The sequence below is a fragment of the Tubulanus polymorphus genome, chromosome 2 (assembly GCF_964204645.1).
Source record: "Tubulanus polymorphus chromosome 2, tnTubPoly1.2, whole genome shotgun sequence".
Classification (NCBI taxonomy): domain Eukaryota; kingdom Metazoa; phylum Nemertea; class Palaeonemertea; order Tubulaniformes; family Tubulanidae; genus Tubulanus; species Tubulanus polymorphus.
In genome coordinates this window covers 16,949,505-16,962,805 of record NC_134026.1, presented here as the reverse complement: position 1 = coordinate 16,962,805, position 13,301 = coordinate 16,949,505, and the positions used below count along the sequence as shown (strand labels likewise).

General features: G+C 36.8%; 2 protein-coding genes across 7 annotated transcripts in view; one reads left to right on the top strand and one right to left on the bottom strand.

Moving 5' to 3' along the window:
* Positions 1–11,942, bottom strand: part of LOC141899809 (single-stranded DNA-binding protein 3-like) — a 68,614-nt gene extending 56,672 nt beyond the window's left edge. For 4 of the 6 annotated variants that reach the window (XM_074786352.1, XM_074786346.1, XM_074786348.1 and 1 more), the window contains exons 1-5: positions 11,801–11,942; positions 11,283–11,355; positions 6,114–6,175; positions 5,759–5,843; positions 872–913 (exon numbers count right to left, since the gene is read on the bottom strand). In XM_074786352.1, the coding sequence (XP_074642453.1) occupies positions 872–913; positions 5,759–5,843; positions 6,114–6,175; positions 11,283–11,355; positions 11,801–11,856 (318 nt within the window). In that variant the 5' untranslated portion in view covers positions 11,857–11,942. The remainder of the gene's footprint in view (positions 1–871; positions 914–5,758; positions 5,844–6,113; positions 6,176–11,282; positions 11,356–11,800) is intronic. The other 2 variants (XM_074786350.1, XM_074786347.1) reach the window with 2 other exon arrangements.
* Positions 11,943–12,732: 790 nt separating this feature from the next.
* The window catches only part of LOC141899811 (ubiquitin-like-conjugating enzyme ATG10), an 84,053-nt gene continuing 83,484 nt past the window's right edge, over positions 12,733–13,301 (top strand). The window contains exon 1 of the mRNA XM_074786353.1: positions 12,733–12,830. Within this exon, the coding sequence (XP_074642454.1) occupies positions 12,804–12,830 (27 nt within the window). The 5' untranslated portion in view covers positions 12,733–12,803. The remainder of the gene's footprint in view (positions 12,831–13,301) is intronic.

Genomic DNA, 13,301 nt, shown 5'->3' with positions numbered 1-13,301 from the left:
GAGAAATCTGTCCTCCCTGTAGATACGACATCAGTCTATCCAAATGGAACAAGTAAGAAAAAAACTTTTTCACCAAACAGTTGAATTTTGGAAGTTTTTTTTTTGAGTTGAGATTCTTAGTTTCTAGCGGTAGGGGTGAGATGAAAGAAGTTACTTCAAAACCACTTTAGTTAATCCAAAATTGGCAATTTCATTTTCAGACCACTGGATCTTCATAGGGTCTCATTGAAAATTCATGGACTATCCAGTCAAGTACTTCCACCCCATTTACTGTACTATGAACCAAACCCCCAGTCATCATCATCGTCTAATATAGCAAGGGAGAGCTGATCTTTCAGCCTGATGCAGTGCAAGGGGAGACAGGTACATAGCAATTCAACATTGTTACTTCATAAGGGAATTGATTTTATCCTTCTCACCACATAGAATCTCAGTTAAATAACTGTGCTCTATTGCTGCAGGCTTATTGATCATTACAGACAAACAGTCTCCTGCAGGCATCATGTTTAAATAGCTACCTGATTCACCCAAACTATCAACTGTACATAAGTCCTAGAAATTCCACTCTTTAACAAGAATAGAAAGCAAACATCTAATCAACTAATTAACCATGAAACCACCTAAACCGGGCCATTAAAGAGTAGTTGAAACTAGCTGGATGGTCCAGGTTCTACAAAAATTTGATTTGATTCCACTAGAAATGATGATTTTAGGTTTGCAACTTCTTAATGATGAGCAAATGATGAACTGATAAATCTATCAAAATTCTAAAATCAATTCACACAAATGCTTAACCCAGGTCTAAATTTAGTTATAGTTAGTAAGTATGACATGAGGAAGGAAGAGATGCAACATTAAAATATTAACTTACATGTGCTATACCATTTACTGCATACCCTGAATTAACAAAACCCTGAAAAAAAACAAAAGGAACATTTAGGCTATGGCCACTTAAAAAGGTTAATGACCTTCATTGTTCAATACGTTTAAATCATTCCTGATATAGGCCTAATTCATTTATACTTTATTCCCCTGGAACTAATTCTATCATAATTTTAGGACCAAAATCTTAATGGATTTAGCCTTTTTCAGAAGTTATACATCTAAATGCATTCAAATACATTAAATATAGGGGTATAAGTAACTAGAGCAGCAAAGTGAAGTGGCTGGTAGTGCAGTAAGGGATCAATAAATTGATACAGCTAATCAATAGACACTGAACCAACATGCAAATCATAGTAGCATTTAACACAATCGGACAACTGCAATTTAGAAATCCAAAAAATAAGGGACCAAGCTCCTACACAATAAACGTGTTTATAAGATATTACCAGGACACTATAAATATGACAACCAATTTCTATGTCACCATGGCAACTATTAGCCCATCATTCCCTATTTGCATATACAATTCTTGTGCTCCAAATGTCATCACAGCAGTGTAGACTCTTCTGACCACGTGACAGTAGTCAATGTGCTTGTATGACTGACAGTGTATGACATGACATCACGACTAACTCGTCAAGTTGAAAATTTCAGGGCATATGAGCATAAACAAGGGTAGATTTAGGGGGTGGTTTTGGAGGTCCTGATACCTGCCTTCTCAGGTTGCATCCTCTAGATTGCATCTTTTCGGATGGATTCTTTCAGAAATTTCAACCTTGAAGGTAGCCCCCTGCTTATTTCTTTTCTCACGAAGTAATGTATAATGCTTCATCTGGGAAGGACCTCCGAAAATCGGGGGTCTTAAAGAAAAGGTGGGACATTTGGCTACTTTATCCTAAAAATGCCCCACCTTTTCTTTTAGACCCCGCCTTCCAATTTTCGGAGGTCCTTCCCAGATGAAGCATTATACATTAATTGGTGAGAAAAGTACATATTTCTACTGAATTATGTATCTGATTCAGGCACAAAATGAGCATTCCTTGTCCTATTCTATGCGGTCTACACTTTCAAATTGGTTTTTCAGTAATGAGACGAAATTTTAGCATATCAGATGACAGTTAAGATCTCCTTCCATAGCATGTAGTACAAACTTAATCAGATATTGAGCCTGCAACAGAATCAATGATGGTCTCAAAGAGAAAGAGAAACAATTCATTGATGAACATTCTTACCTGTACACCCTGTGTCCTTTTTTCAATCAGCAAAGATTGGTTGCCAGAATAATCTATTTGATAGCTTTTTAAAATTATCTTCAATGAACCATGACAAAAGGAAATAAAACAAACTAAAATACTTAGATTTTGAATGTTTTAACCGAATTGAAAAATGAAGTCTGATTGGTCATAATGCAGGGTTTGTACACTTCAGGGCAACTGGAATTCCTGTGTCATGTCAAGCAAAATGTTGGTAAACTAAGGCCTATCTATAGCCGCGATCACACGAGCCTTTTTGTGCCAAATTTGGCCAGGAACAACTGTTCGCTTGGGTGTCATAAGGGCTTCAGATTGTTAGGCCAAAAACGTCAGACCAGGTTCAAGCCAAATTTTAACACGGGACAAATCATTGCATTTGAATTGCAACTGGCACTGGAAAATGATCCACTTTGCTTTTTTTGAAAATTGTTTAGTATCGAGTGAGTGGTTTGTGAGTGCGCTCTCTATGATTAGGCACAGGCCGAATTTGGCCAAATCATCTCCGTGTGATGGCGACTATTGATTCTGGTCTTGAAATACCAATGTCACTTGCAATGTCACTGTACAAAATCGGGTAGGCCTATCCATGTTTATGGTTCGCATTAACTTGGCTGTGTTGCCCAACATCGAACGGCCAAGCGGACCCACATATTTGATAAAGAGGTGCTCTGGCTTTCATGCTAAAACATGAGGGAACCCTGGTTAACTTCACTGATATGATTCTTTCATTTTACCTATTCAAGCTTTATCAATTTAACAGTGGTAGTCCTCAACTTGAGTCTACAGTCATTATCTAAATTACAGAGATACAATTAAGGAATACCTTTATTTTTTAGAACATTAAGTGTCCACAATTTACTAGCTATGAATAATGGTGACTACTAATTGCCTAATTATGAAGACTTGAGCCAGATGCTCTATACACTTACAATGTATAGGCACATCACAAATCATACCGGCACAAACAACACTTTGAAAACGAAACTGACCACGATAATAACTAGAAAATTTTTAGATGACCAAGATCCTGAAATTCCAGGAATTCAAGGTCCTGGAATTGATTTTATTCGAATTCCAGTAAATCCAGGAATTCCAGGAGGTGTACGAACTTGTACGAAACCCTTAAAGGGGTAAGTAATATATTGACGTTAGTATTATTATAGCATTATATTATTATTAAGCATTATGGTAGGTGGTTATAAAGTGGTAAAAATGACAGTAGAAATGGAAGAGATAAATATGCTGTGTGTAAAAATATAAGGTAAAAATACCAGTTCTGGTAGTAAGGTAAATTCCTTACAATTATTTTATATTCAGGGCTGCAAAACTCTGAAAAGTGCTATCAGTAACAAATCAAATTTTTTTCAGTTAAATCGAAATATGAAAGGAAATGTTCGAATTAATCATTTATCAATAGTACCTCAGTAACATGTTTCATATTTCTGTACGCATCAAACTAAAAACCACTAACCACGCTAAAAACCACTTCAGGGGGGAGCAGCCAACGAAATTGTCGTCGCCGTGAGTGGTCACATGAGTGATTTTTTCGGGCGATTTATAAATTTGCCGTAATCGGACGAAAAAGTTAGCTGTGTGCCCCTACCTTTAAAATGAATATTGTGACCTTTTGGACCACCAATCCGTCTAAAACGTGGGACTTGATGATGTGAAAAACTGGCATTAAGCAACAGTAAAACAATGTATGAGAACATACATTAATTTCCCAACAATGCGTCGCAGTAAATACCATCCCTTCTGCTTTATAGTTATAGATAGTATAGATAAACTGTTTTATTGAACTCTGCCTTACATAAAATAATCAATATATATGTTGCCCAATTGTTGCCCATGAGTAAATTTGTACTTCGTATACATGTGTTAAATATTTTCATTGGTGGATAATCGAACGAGAATGAACTAAGATTGGTTCAGAAAATTGTGTGGCGCATGGCGGATATGACGTTTAGCATTTATCAATTCGGAACTTGGCAGTAGCCGAGAATGGGGATAAATGGAAGATAACCAGGATTTGACTACTCCTCTAATCCCATTTCTTTCATTTTCCCAAATTTACACATTTTTCACATGAATATTCATTTTCCCCCATTTTTCACATGAATCTGATCACTACAAAAATTGTCACAGCCAATGAAAGAAAAAAATGCCTAGGTACCAAAAAATATGGAAATACCATGTTATTCCGCTATTCAACACCCCCACAAAAACCAAATTACCTTGAAACTTACCATTATCATAGACAAGATGGCAACATTCATTGACAGTCAATGACTTGCTTTTCTCTGACATTTAAGTTATTTTGCATGACTTGATAAGCTAAGGATCCAATCAATTAACAGTCAAACATGTACGTAAGACGTCTAGACACAAACTATTTGATTTTATCTAGCAATCTCAAATTAAATTCCCTGATTCTTAGCGGAATTTTCCCTGATTTTCCAGGTAAGTGACCACCCTGATAAAGCATGTCAAGAACAACAATTTTGCATTTGATCGTGGTAACAAAAGATTGCTAAAGTCTATTTATTTTCTATTGTCCACGATCTTTTTGGGATATTTTGTTTAATTTCGTGCAGTCCAGATAAATCATCATTTTTATATCCATTTTATACTGTTTTGAAGGATTGATGAATACTATCGAAAATTGAGCTTTAAATTGGCGAGAAAGACCGCCATTTTGTTCGTGTTTGTTTATTCTTGTGTCCATTGACAGGCCACAGATGGGTTGACTCCAGTAGGCCTATATCACTGCACTTCATTGCAGGTTATAATGGCTGCTGGTCGGCTATCTTGAATATAATTTGGCTGGCAAGTGTGTCTAGGGTAGATACATGCATAAATCCAATATCAAGACACTAACTAGAAATTCAAGATGTCTGCTGTGACAGCCATATATCGAATGAGCAAGAAAGCTGATTTTCAATGTGTAATCCATAGGCCATCCCATTACACCTTTCGGATTTTTAAGAAATCCCACATTATTCAATGTCTGTAGAGCGGTAACAAGAAATCAACGATGTCCAGCATGGTGGCCATATTGTGACTCCTTAGACCACCAATCCGTCTAAAACGTGGGACTTGATGACGGGAAAAACTGGCATTAAGCAACAGTAAAACAGTGTATAAGTACATTAATTTTCCTACAATGCGTCGTGAACGATGTCCAGCATGGTGGCCATATTGAATGAGCGACGTGATAATCACGAGAATTACATACTAGGGTATCTGCCGAATGGGCAGAAAACTGTATGTAATAATATTTGATTTCAATTGTATGTAATAATATTTGATTTCAATAATAATCATGGAGACAATAAGGTCTGATGTGAACGGCAGAAAGGCTTAGAAATATGAATATAATTCATCAACCAATCAAATCACGACTTGGACAGGCTCAAGTGCCTGACCCACAACAGAGTTGGTGGGTATAAACCTGCTGGAGGCTATTTTGTCAGTGGGTGACTTTCATTCGTTGATCAATTCTGTCTGATGATATTTTCAAATTCGGCTAGTCAATATGTGCACCTGGTGATAAGACACTTTAAAGCAAATTAAAGAACGTATGCATAGATTAAAGAATGTACGCATTATCCATTACTTACATAATCATGAAATGCTTTAGCTTCACTAGAATGATCACATGTGTCCCTACGTTCTGGTGCTGCGCAGTATAAATCCCAGAAAACACTGAAAAAATGAAGAAAATTGGATATATTGGGTTAAGAGTTACGATCCTGGACCCAGTTGCAGTTGGCGATTTATAAAGACACTAAATATAACTCGGATAAATAGTGTACATCTTCACTAAGCAGCAAAAACGGCCCCTGTAGAAAAAAAATTATGCTAACTGAATTTCCCCCCACAATTCTAGAAGGTTGTTGACAATTCTTATAATCCATTCATTTTTTAAGGTGAGGAACTATTTTTAAGAAAAAACAGAAAAAGCTAAGGACTTACCACCACCACGAATGTAAAAATCCAGGGGGCTCGCCTAATGTTATATTCTTTTCCCATCTTATCTGAAATAAACATAAAATCATTGAGATGAAAAATCAACTCAGACACCCTTGAAAAATTGCTGATGGAATTCCCCTAGTCCGTCATAGACATTAACTTAGTATCATTGCAGGCAACTTATTGTCTCCAATGCATTTCATATGACTAACTGGTTATGAATTAGTTAATTTCAGCACACTTTCATGAACCATGAAGATTCTAATAAATTTGAACAGCATTTTTAACTTTTAAAACATTACACAATGTTACTGTTAATGATAACAAAGCCAATGAGCAGCCTACTATACAAAAAGCAACTTTTGAACACAAGTTAAGTGATGTAAAAGCAAACCAATGGGAGATAAACCAATCTAATCATCAGTTAAATGAAAATGAGCCAAAAACATTGTGCTATATCATGCACTTTCTTTGGTTAGATCAATTTTCTTTTAACCTACCATTAGAAATTGCAACATACATTTCTCAAAAATTAGTAAAAACAATGTATAATTCATATTCGAATTGCGACTCCATGTTTGATGCCTATATCCTCCCAACCAGGGATTCAAATCTAATGAACTGTCACGCTATATGACAATTGAGGAATCTGCGAGGCACTCCTAGTTTTGCCAATCCGCACTTGGATTTCTTCTAGATTTCAAATTAAATTGAATCCACTTTAAACTAGGCCTATACCGACAGACGAGGCAGAATGTCATACCAGGAGCAAATGTCATTCTTATTCGTGTCTTGTATGATAAAGTTTGATTTCAGAAGTCTAAATATCCAAGTCCAAGTTGATTGAAAATGAAGAACTTCTGACAAATTAAAGCTGACGGTCATGTCATCTGGTGGTCTGCTCCCTATCACAGGAGATGGCAATCTATTAGAGTCGGCTATTTGTTTTAATGACAATAATTAACTGCTAAACTAGTGTGATATGACACAGTTTAATTTCGGATGATTTCATCTGGTTCAAATCCCTGCACAGGAGGATTGTTCTTAACAGACATTTGCTGATAGCCAGGGAAATAGTGAAATAAGGATGTACGTTTCAACATTTGGAAATATACAAATGCAAGAAATGGCCAATTCTGATCACATACAATCATACAAGACATTCAATACAATTCATCCAAAGGCAAAATTTCATGCCAGGTAAATAAGGAAACTTAAAAACAGTCGACAGCAAATAATCAACATTACAGAGCCGAAAATTCAGACCCACCAAATCATGAAATGTGCTATCTGCATTGGATGAGGCCTGTAGATGCTACAATAGAATGCATAATTACAGATGATGCAAACATTTTCTTCGATCACATTATTGAGGTTTAGGATATTTGATGACGGAATCTGGCTATTCAGCAAATGGGTGTTCCAACAAAATGCTCACCATAACTGGGAGATGAATACAATGAAAAATCAAATGACTGAATAAAGTGATAAAGAGTTTTTGCAAATTGGCTTGTTATCATATGCACAAATTTTTTCAAATAATTGTAAGCTTGCCGAAAATATGGATCTAGTACCAAATCTGGTAATGATAAGTTCAATTATATAACTTTCAGGCATTTTACTAGTGCCTCCCAGTGAAAGGGGTATGAACTAATCGTAAGCACCTCCCAGTGGATGGAGTATGAACTAATCTGATAGGGTATCTTTCGAGTGGTTTTTGATTCAAGTACCAGTCTACCAAGTAAAATCAAAATCGGCCTATTATTGGTAAAGGGATATAGACATCTGTCGAAAGCGACACCAAGTTGGAAAAAGATTTCGAAGGTTATTGAAAACTTCTGGGTAAGCAGTATAGATAGACATTTTTATAGAGACACAGATCCTATCAGTCCAAATATATACTAATTCAATAGGTCATTAACTACTATTATTCTATTCAAACTTCAAAGTTTAATGATGGAAATGGCTGTATAGGTAGTAATCGACTATCGATCAAAATGTATTTTCAACAAAATTGAATTGGATTTGATATTCAATTTGTGCAATACAGTAAAATTGAATTGAATTTTTTTTGCAGAATAAAATTTGATTGAATTTGCAGTTTGAGCACATGGCTAATTAGCATATCAAGGTCATCCATCCGATTTAAGAAGAGCTATTTTCCTGGCATAATTGTCAATATTTTCTGTAAGTGCAAATGAAAATATCCCTCCCAAAAACAAAGTCAATTCAGATTTCACAGAAATCGATCTTGAAATGCAATTTTAGATCTTAAAATAACACCCAGAAGTAAAACGGTAGAAGATACCATGGGTTCACGTGAACACCTGCTGATCTCTGCGGCTAAACCAATCACAGCGGAGTCTTTGCTGATTGGCTTTTTAAAACAAATATTTTTGCGTTCAGATTTTCGCGAAAAAGCTCATACAAATTTCAGCAAGGTCTTTTTTTCAAAATTCAGCTTCATGGGGGTTGGAGAATGGATAACACTCTAATGAATGATTTGGATGAATACATCCTCCGTTGCGCAGTCAAAGAGCCTTTGCTCTGGAAACGATGTCATTCAAATTCGCTCCATTTGTATAGTAATAGGCTCAGCCTACGGCTGGCCTAAAAACATTCTCATTGAAATAATGTTGAATAATGTTGATGTTAGGACTACACGGTTTCAAGCCAGTTTTACCAACTGTACTATTAATACTGCAAGTTTGAATGCGCTGTTGAATATATCACTGAATGAGGCATGTTTTGTAATTCTTGGTTTTGACACTTAATTCTTGTTTTCTTTTCTTCCTCTTTATCGTAAGGAGCCAATAATGGTTACCACATATTGCACTGCAATAAACTAAATTGAATTGACTCGCTGCTGTACTAATGAGGACTCTACGTTCGACTGTGGCAATCGAGGATTCCACTTGAGGCAAGCGAGGATGCAGCGAGGATTCACCAAGTTCGCTAGTGTGCACTCAGACAGCAACTCCTGGATTCTTCTCATATTCAATTAAAGTCTATCCATAATTTCTCGAATTCTTTGAATGGTGATCAGTAAAAACCACCTTAAATATGAGTGATTTGCCTAATTTCTGACGAGGGAAGCTAAAAATCTAGATGAAAGTTCATTGAAAATGAACTAGATTTTGACGAGGTTATCGCACTGTTACGCACGCCATCTAGCGGGATAGCTGGTGGCACAGGGTCCTCATTGTCCCTGTTGTTTTTTGAGAGGCACTACCAGAGATTAAGTGTGGTATGAAGTTAAATGATACATCATTCGAAGCGTCTATTCAAGGACTAAAAAGTCATGGTAAAATGGCACCTAAAGTTTCGGAGGCAGACCGAAAAAACCTCATTTCCGAAATTGGGGTCTCTGTATTTGCCCTCTGACAACAAATAAAATCAAGGTTACATACATCTTTCCCGCTGACGTTTAGCTTGTCACTTACGACATTTAAAGAGCAGAAAACATCTTGAAAACTTTACGAAAATCAGTTAAAGGATGAGGCTCATGGGCCCTGAAGCTTCAGTATTGATGTCATACATTGAAGAACTATGTAACAAAGAATGCTCTACGGACCAGCTGATATAGAATAACATTTCCAGAGGAGCCAATGAATAATATTTCTCGCATTTTTCAACAAGTGTTGACAGTGTATCTAGCAGTTGAACTTCATGTTGATTTTGACTCACGATTCATACTAAATAAAATTGAATTGGGTTTGTTAGCTGAATAAGATCAGATTGAATTTGATATTTTTGCTGCTTTGAGATTTAATCTTGTTTATTTGAATACTACTTCATAAAAGGTAATGAAACTCAAGCCGTACCAATTAGAGTATATTACTGAACTACGAATAAAATTTTAGATTGAGATATGGCTTCCAGCATAATGATGGTTTAGAAAGATCAACAGGTACAACGATTACAAGGTGCCTGTTTACACAAAGTGCTGTAGTCATTCATATATCAATTAACTTGGACTGAATGACGAAAATATATGCACATACTCACAGATTTTGTTTCTATTTTAAAATCAAATCATTTATCAACCTCATATGTCGTATTGTTGCCCAATGACGAGTCTAATTAGACTTTAAAATGAAGGGCACAGAATGAAGGCGATAGGTGTCCCAAATGGCTTAAACCCTATAGGCCTTAAAATATCCTGCAGTAAGAAATAGGAGACAAGTTAGGGTACTCATCAGTAGAATTGACTGATGAAATTTTCATTGAAAAATAACCTCCCATTCCTGGATGTGGTTTGTATCGGATCTATAACCTAACCACAGTCTGGTTTCTCAAGGTTAGAAAAGCTCAAGAATGTTTTCCACTGCTTTGATATCATATTCTCAAGAACCTGGTCACTAGAAAAATGTCCATTTCACCTTCTTCGGAGCCAGCTGACGGTAAAAAAGTGCAGATCCACACCTCTTATAAATGCATCATTCAATTACATTGAAGATCACAATTCAAAATTAGAATGTCATCAGGGATTCAGTGCACATTGGTTTAATCTCGCTCCACTTGATAGTTTTTGTCTCGACATCATCACGATTGCACTGGATGGCATTGGTAAATCTAAATTGCTAACCTGCATAAATGGGAGTTTCGTCAAAAATATTAGCTAAGATGATGTTTCACGATCCACTCGATTCGATACAGGAAAATGATATTTTCTTATCGTTTTAACTATGATATCAAACAATTCGGTTAGCATTAGTAACTACAGTGCCAGTTGACTGAAATGCGATAAATGTTGTCGTAATGCACTGTTTACCATCACATCGTTTCAGTAAGAATTTGTGTCATGTCTGCATTAGGATAACCAAATCCAATATGACAATCCTGAGTTAAAAATCAGGCCAAAAATCCAGATTATAGTGAATATACGGTATACAGATCATTGCATTGGATTCTTAGAGACGTAGAGCCTGGAATAGTGTTTTGTAATTCAATAGTCAATAGATTGCATAGATCATGCAAGGTGCGGATAATATGCACTTGAGCCCAGCAGACAAAAGTTCAGCTATAACCTAAATGAAAGTTGTTGAAATTGAGATTTCAAAACGTTTTCCAAAACATACAACGGCTTTATATAATAATAGGGTGCAGCACTGTACGTCATTGGACAGCATTGACTTGGATGTCCAAATTATACAAGAATCTTTCTCTTACCTCTGATAGAAATGTTTGTGCACTTTTCTGAGCTCCAACATGTAGTAAATATTCATAAACGTATAATGCTAACCTGTAAAACGAAGTTTAGCGAATGAATCTGGCTGCTCTTCTATGTTGTGTATTACGTACAATAGAACGGAACGATGGAATGATGGCCGCCGCCATTATTTATATCTCGCAAGCATGGGCCAAAATACAGCGAGAACTCATAGTTTTTTCCTTTATCAGGGTGCAATAATTCGGGATCGGTGACGGTTCATACTTTCGCCATAAACAGTCACGAGTGGTTTAATCGGCGAAGCGAAACCAACGATTATATCAGGGTTAAACGATATTTATGATTGGTTTTTACGGAGGGGTCTACACGGAACAGCGCCATATGCATCGGATATTGATGTTGAAAGGGCTTCTTTTTGCACCGAACAACAAATTCAGACCAAGATTGAAATATCTTAATTTCAACCGAAGGCTGTTTCGGAGGCCTACTAGATAATTTGGGTCGTTTATGTACTCACTTTTCTCTGGCTTGAGCATCGGAGGGCACAGTAGACCCTTTCCCCTTCGCGTACATGCTTTTAGTAGAAATCCTCTCTACTGTCACGCACCTGTCAAGCCATCAAGAGGACGACACTGACCTCGTCGCTATGGTGACGTCAAGAGGAGCTCCAGCTCGTACCGGTCTCTCATTGGTCAGGTAATTAAGCATAATTGGGGGATCTGGAAACTTATTTTGGATCGATGATTAGCTCTGGCTAGCTGCCAACGTAAAATACTCTCTCGACTAGAAACGCTCGAACAAAACTATACACTTCAACTTGTTCGTTCTAGTGAGTCCATAAGGACCTGATGGAAGAAACCTGACTGGAGCCTACTTATTCAGTCTGGTACCCCCACATTTTTCGGACGCCGAAGAGCTCCATGTTGAAAACAATGAATAAGACAATCGTGCGCATGAAAACACCACACAACATATTGAGCTAAATAGCTACTACCCATAGCCAATCTTAATGAGAGCAACATAAAATAGTGTTTAGCTAATAACGATACGATACGGAAATATTACTGAATTGACAATTTTTTAGACATCAGGCCCGGCAGTGTACAGGATCGGATGGCATGTAAAATGTTTTTATCGAAGGGAGATCTTGAAGCAGTAGATTGATCTATTCCAGGACACAGGGGTATAATCTTATACTTCCTTTAAGAAATTCATTTCAATTTCCCAGAAGCCTCTTTTTCAAAAGACTCATCGAAAAAGGGTTAACTATTAATTCAGGGGAAATCGTCTTTGTCGGACAGAGGTGGGGGAATTATTTGCGATGAAATATTACAGCAACCAGTTAAACCTATTAGACCTGCTTCCCCTCTAGAAATAAATGAGAAGTAACTTTGCGCTATTCCGTTGTTCTCCCCCACTGATAAATCAGTTGTTTACAAATGGCGACCATAGATGCTGTGCGTTTTCAAAATGAAATACGGGAAATTACGCGCATTTCTTCCCGATGCCAAACGCCTTTAATGTGGACTGTTGCCGATGATAATACGGTATAAAATCCACCTGTAGGCTTGTCTCTAGCAGGTGGAACCCAATCATCAAGAAAAGCCCCAAGCACTAGTTTTTGTATTATTGACTAGTGACAGTGTCACCAGTCAATTCAATTCAATTAAAACTTTATTCATCTTTTTTGAGGAACAGGTCTTCTAACTTAGTTCATCGCCATGGGATGAAAATGAAAAATGAATCTAAAAAGGAATTGATTCCATCTAGAGAAAACAGAAATGGCTATGAAAAAAGGACCGCGCACTGCATAGTTGTGTTCCACTCTAGGACTCAAGGCTTCCAGTCAAAAAAATAATCTAGATCAAATATAGATATTGAGTAGGCCTATGTATTTATTTTTGATTTGGAGTATTTTGACAGTCCTTGGAGTGACTGCAGTTTAGGTGACCCTTATGGTTATGTACCTAACCTTACCAGTCAGGAACACTTTCCAAAAACGGCTTATTCTGCCAATT